Source organism: Poecilia reticulata, linkage group LG6, assembly GCF_000633615.1.
Source record: "Poecilia reticulata strain Guanapo linkage group LG6, Guppy_female_1.0+MT, whole genome shotgun sequence".
Classification (NCBI taxonomy): Eukaryota; Metazoa; Chordata; class Actinopteri; order Cyprinodontiformes; family Poeciliidae; genus Poecilia; species Poecilia reticulata.
In genome coordinates this window covers 31,049,277-31,054,990 of record NC_024336.1, presented here as the reverse complement: position 1 = coordinate 31,054,990, position 5,714 = coordinate 31,049,277, and the positions used below count along the sequence as shown (strand labels likewise).

The window sequence follows — 5,714 nt, the reverse complement described above, 5'->3', positions numbered from 1 at the left end:
TTTAGTCAGTTCTGGGGCGTTTGGTCCAGTTCTGGGTCGTTTGGTCCAGTTCTGGGGCGTTTGGTCCAGTTCTGGGGCGTTTGGTCCCGTTCTGGACTCCTGCAGCTTTTAGATGTGTCTCACTTCAACACACCTGAGTTAAATCATGAGGTCGTTAGCAGAACCTGCCTGCACCAAGGAGGTGATTCAGCTGTTGGATCCAGGTGTGTTGGACCAGGGAGACATTAAGAGCTGCAGGACTCCGGACCTCCAGGACCAGAACCAGAACCAGGACTGCCCAGCCCTGAGTTAGACCAAGCGCAGCCAGACTCATTAATTTTGCTAAATTACTCTTAGCTAAATGCTGTTGAGAAGCAGTCAGGCCTCCTGAGCACAGATTTAAAAACACCCAGAAGGATAAAAAGGTCTTTATGATAAAACCAGACAGACGAACATTTTACTGCAGGGACGACAGAACAGGATCCACAACGGAGACCTGGCAACCTGCAGGTAAGAGTCACAGCAACGTGTTGCTCTCTCAGGCACCGAGGTTCGGCTCATTGAGCCGGAGGTCCTCAGACGGAGCTGGACAGGTCGGTGGACAGGTGGAAGCTGCGTCCACAGACGCAGGTCAGCGGGTTCTTGTACCAGCAGTCCCTGCAGAACTCGTCGCCGCAGTAGAGGCACAGGACGCGCGGCGTCCCGCAGCAGGACTTCCCGCAGGAACACGTCCCCAGGCGGCGGGTCCGGTGGGCCGAGCGGCACAGCCTGCCCTCCACGCAGGCGCTGCCGTGAACGGCTCTGCAGGTGAGGCACAGTAGGTGGGGGTTGGCGCTGGCCGCTTCGCAGTGGTAGCTGATTGGCTGAAGGGCGGCCGTGTCCTCGGGGACGGCGTCTCGGGGACGCTCCTCCCCTGTCTCCGGCCCCGTCTCTGGGACGCCGCTCGCCGGCTCCACCTGGTGGCGCTGCAGTCTGCAGTCGGTCAAGCGGACGCAAGTGACGTCATGGAGGACACCGCAGTCCAGGCAGCGCTGCAGACCGAGCGGAGGCGCACTGAGACAGCCGCAGAGGTCATGGGGTCGCCCTCTGTCCGCCTCCAGCGGCGGCGAGACGACCGGACCAAGCCTGCTGCGGGGCGCCGCCACCGGCCCGTTACTGCGCCGCTGGCCACCAGGGGGCGCCGTGCTGTCCTCCCGGTACAGGTCCAGCTGTCCCTCTGCGTCCTGCGGGACGGACAGCAGCCGCTCAGCGTTGTCGACGGCAACCTGCCCACAGACAAACATCCAGCTTCAGTCGCTTCCAGTGGCAGAAGAAGAACCGGGCCTTCAGAACCACCCGGACCAGAACCATCATAACCATAATCCTCCATCATGTCCAGACCTGGAGCTCCTAAATTATCGCTGACACGACAAAATGATTTGAAAAGACAAACTGCTGCTTTCATTCTGCCAACACAAAAGATTTTCATGGTGAATATTTCTCACAGTAGAGCGGCGATCATCTAGTGATGTAATCAGGGTAAGTCAAACCGTAGCAGTCGAACTGCGTGTGTATCCACATTTTCATCATTTAAAAACTTTTGTTGCAAGTCCCTGTAAAAATGAGACAAACTATCCATGTGAGGAAGCTGAAGGTCTGTAAATAACTTAATTAGCCTAATATAATATATTGCTGCTTTCTTTCTGCAGACATGAACTGAAAAGGAAAAAAACAGAAATATTTAGTTATCAGGAGACAGACGTTCACAGAAACGTCACTTCCTGAACGTTATGGATCAGGAAATGATAAATATGGCTGCCGGTTCCTCCTCTTCATCACTCCATGTGGATTCTTCCTCCAAACGTTGATCACACAAATCGCTCTGATCAACTCCCTCCGCTCGTTACTCGGTCATTTAAGGTTTGACTTACCTGATGACGCCACAAGATGGCGCCGCATGCGACTCCATTACTACTGAGAAAAACATCAACACTGTGGAAGTTATACGACTCTGATTAATATTTATTATTAAAAGCTTTTGTGTTCACAGAACAAATGCAGTAGTTCATGTTTTCAACCATGGAAGCGGTTTTATCGCGTCAGTGATATTTAAAGGGCCGGTTACGGTTTAGAACCACCTGGTCAGGTGAGGCTCCACCTGGAGGTTCTGATGCAAACCGGGCTGAACTGGGTTCTGGAGAAACAGTTGCTATAAATACTTTAAGTGTTTTTCAGTTAAAAGCTGAAATTCGTGTTCAAGAAGCTCCTGTAAGGGAATCTGAGTAAATAAAGACGAGACCTGGAGACCAGGTGATGCGTTAAAGCGGAGGTCAAAGTTCAGCAGCCATACCTGCAGCCGCTGGCCTCGTCGCCGCTCCCGCACCACGCCGAGCTCCCGGCGGGCGCCGCCACGCTTCCCCAGGGCGGCCAGCAGGAGGCGACACTCGCAGCGGGCCAGGAAGAAGGCGCAGGCCAGACGCAGCAGCTCCCGCGGCGCCACCGGGCCGCCGGAGGGCTGCAGGCGCAGCAACCGGGTCTGGGCCGGGCCGGGCCGGTACCCCAGCAGGCCGAACACCTCCTCTGTCTGCGGCGCCGAAAGTACCGGAGCGACGCAGTGGGTGAAGGTACCGGAGTACATCTGGACCGAAGGAGATGAAACGCCACAGCTTTAAACGCTCATGCTAACGTCATGCTAACATTTTCTCAGTTTAGCGCCTGTAAGAACGTCGGGCGCCCCCTAGAGGCCAGGCAGCTTCACAACACGGCTCGGCCTCAACGCTGAAAAAATCTACTTTTAGTTTAAATAAAACATTAAAATGTTTTCACATTTGGGAGAAATCTAGCAGATGTGGATGATTACAGATGAATCGTTTTAGCGTCTGAACAGTAATTATCGGTAATTAATAGTAATTATCCTGTAACTGCTGTTCGTCGGTCCGGGTCCGGCGGTACCTTGATCACCCGGTACTCCTCCCTCCAGGGGCCCAGGTACAGGTTCAGCGCCGCCTGCTCCAGAACCTCGAAGGTCCGGGCCAGGCCGCGCAGACCCGAACCGGGCCGGGCCTCCAGAACCTCTTCCATCAGCCGCAGCGGCTCCAGGCCCAGGCCGTGCAGCTCCCGGGGGTCGGAGGTCGCCAGGAGGCCCTCGACCTCTGACCTCAACGCCTCGTCCTGACAGGCCCGGCACGACCCCCGACCCAGGATCTGCTGCTCCAGAACCCGGTCGTACGCCTGGACCAGGTCCACACCGCGCATCTCTGAGGGACGAGAAGAACATCAGAACCAGAACTGGAACCGAGCGGGGTCGTGACCTCGCACAGGAAGCCAGACCTCGGAGCCCAGCGAGTCGACCTTCATCGTGAGGAAGAGGAGGATCGTGGCTTTAATATTCATCACTAACCAGTGCTGAATCTGAAAAGTGTGGAGTGTTGTTATAGCCTCCTGTCAGTCTTCCCACAGATTCCAATGCATTCAGGTCTGGACTTTGACTAGGCCGTTCCAACCCATGAATCAGCTCTGAACTGAACCATATTTCTGGCTGCTGTAAGATGAACTTTGACCTCCGTCTCAGCTGAGTGTCTTAATTACCTCTGCCCATCTTCCCACAGTATGATGCTGCCACCACCATAATAAATAGCTATTTAAAACATTTTTATTTTTAAGGTTTTTACTTGTGAAAATGATGCAAACTATGATCAGTGATGATGTCATTTCCTGTCTCTCCGTCAGCTGTCATCAGCAGCCAGAAAAAGAATCCAGAAATAATCAAACCAGAAGTTTAAATACAACCAAACGTGTAAAGTTATTAAAGTCACTTTTTTTGTGTTTGGGGAGAAAAAAGGCTTAATTGAATTTCCGGATCTGAAGCCAACTTCAGCGCCCCGAACGCTGAAGTCAGGTTGTGATTCAGAGGTAAAGGGCCATTCCCTGTTTTTAAGAAAGTTTTAAAATAAGATTTTAAGAATAAAAACTTTTTCTTTACTATGACGTCTGTTGTTTATTACTCATTACTTTATGTTTCTGCCAAGGGTTTGGACCGGGTCAGGCAGAACCTGGAGACGGTTCTGACCATCTGAGGGTTTGGACCGGGTCAGGCAGAACCTGAAGACGGTTCCGACCATCTGAGGGTTTGGACCGGGTCAGGCAGAACCTGGAGACGGTNCCATCTGAGGGTTTGGACCGGGTCAGGCAGAACCTGGAGACGGTTCCGACCATCTGAGGGTTTGGACCGGGTCAGGCAGAACCTGAAGACGGTTCTGACCATCTGAGGGTTTGGACCGGGTCGGGCAGAACCTGGATTACATGATAGCAGTAAAATTCTGGGTATTTTTGTGTCATCATCAGAGGTCCAGATTGGATCAGAACCAGAACTGCTGCTCTGGACCCACTGCAGGTCCAACCCGGACGTAATGGCACCAAACAAACCGGTTGGTTCTGGTTTTTGTCTTTCAGAACCAACCAGTTGTTCTTCATTCATAAACTGCAGCAGAATCAATGCAGATCAACACCAAGTTGAACTGGGACGGGACCGACCGGTCCAGTTCGACCGGTCCAGTTCGACCGGTTTGTTTTCAAACTCAGCTCCGTTTATGCTCATTTAATGTCTGTCCAGAAAAATGAAACCGTTTAAAACCATAAACATGTTTTCATGAATCTGAAGGACCGGTAGAAAAGTTCGGTTCAGATTCGGTTCGGTTTTAAACTCTAGATAATCCAAAATAGACCCGATTCATTAAACCAGTGAACCACCGAACCGGAAGCTAACTTCAGCGCCGTTTAAAGTTCTGAGGTTGATCCAAAGGAAAGTTCGGTTCTGTCCCCGAATAAAAGCTCGGTTCTGGTCAACCGCCTCCGCCCGGGCTTTCAGCAATAATCATTTCTCGGTCCTGGACCCGCGCTGCGGTTCGGACATGGGTCCAAACAGAAACGGAACCTCACCTGCAGCTGGACCTCGCAGATCTTCTTCTTCTTCCTTTCTGTGTTAGATGATCGCAGGAGACTTATGGGTGGCAGCGCCGCCTCCTGGTCATGAGCGGAACATCCTTTGTTTCCACCCACCTGTCCTGGATGTAAATGAATAAAGTTTCTCTTTATTTCCTTTAGTTCTGGTGGTAAAAAGACATTAATTATATTTATGTTAGCCACTGTGTGGGAGGAAGAGGAGGAAGAGGATGAGGGGGAGGAGCCTCGATAAGATAAACATTGTCACGTGTTTCGGGTATTTCCCAGCAGGGAGCGCTTCATATTCCCACCAGGCTCCCCCGCAGCTTCCACCTGCTGTTTTATATTTAAACATATGAAAATTAGGCCAATAAACAGTAAGCATATAAACAGTGACGTGTATAAAATACTGAGTATTTATACTCACATTTGCACTGACATTAGCTCATATGTTGCAGAAATCTAAGGTTTCCTATCTGAAGTAAAGTTCTTTATGCTAAATCAGTCCAATCAAACAAGAGTAGAAATAATATTAGTCAAGAAAAAGACTAATACTAAGTACAGTGCATTAAATTATTCTTATTAGTACTTTCCCAAAATAAGTTACTAAAGTAAATGTAACCAGTACTACCCACTTTTGAACATAGATAGAATTAGTAGCCTACTCTTGTTAACAAGCTTTAACATGATATATTGGCATTAGCTAGTCACCATGTAGGCAACATTAGCTACTCATGTAACTAACATTAGCTACTCATGTAACTAACATTAGCTACTCATGTAACTAATATTAGCTACTCATGTAGCCAACATTA

At 50.4% G+C, this 5,714-nt stretch overlaps 1 protein-coding gene across 3 annotated transcripts; it reads right to left on the bottom strand.

The window, feature by feature from the left end:
- Positions 1-391: 391 nt before the first annotated feature.
- spata2l (spermatogenesis associated 2-like) lies at positions 392-5,620 on the bottom strand. 3 transcript variants are annotated; one of them, XM_008412717.2, is made up of 6 exons: positions 5,327-5,620; positions 5,168-5,235; positions 4,897-5,021; positions 2,911-3,215; positions 2,309-2,596; positions 392-1,244 (listed from the first exon to the last, which is right to left on the bottom strand). In XM_008412717.2, exons 4-6 carry the CDS (start codon positions 3,211-3,213, stop codon positions 555-557), a joined length of 1,281 nt encoding a protein of 426 aa, XP_008410939.1. In that variant the 5' UTR covers positions 3,214-3,215; positions 4,897-5,021; positions 5,168-5,235; positions 5,327-5,620; the 3' UTR covers positions 392-554. The 3 variants fall into 3 exon arrangements, with proteins under 3 accessions (XP_008410939.1, XP_008410938.1, XP_017160732.1); XM_008412716.2 differs by having other exon boundaries at positions 4,897-5,620; XM_017305243.1 differs by lacking the exons at positions 4,897-5,021; positions 5,168-5,235; positions 5,327-5,620 and adding an exon at positions 4,154-4,827 and having other exon boundaries at positions 2,911-4,108.
- Between the last annotated feature and the right edge of the window lie 94 nt (positions 5,621-5,714).

Excerpts from the sequence above, each read along its gene's own strand:
- spata2l (XM_008412716.2), bottom strand. The coding sequence starts at position 3,213 with ATGCGCGGTGTGGACCTGGTCCAGGCGTACGACCGGGTTCTGGAGCAG. Across the intron at positions 2,597-2,910 it reads AGGAGTACCGGGTGATCAAG|ATGTACTCCGGTACCTTCAC; the intron begins GTACCGCCGGAC and ends CCTTCGGTCCAG. Across the intron at positions 1,245-2,308 it reads GACGAGGCCAGCGGCTGCAG|GTTGCCGTCGACAACGCTGA; the intron begins GTATGGCTGCTG and ends GTCTGTGGGCAG.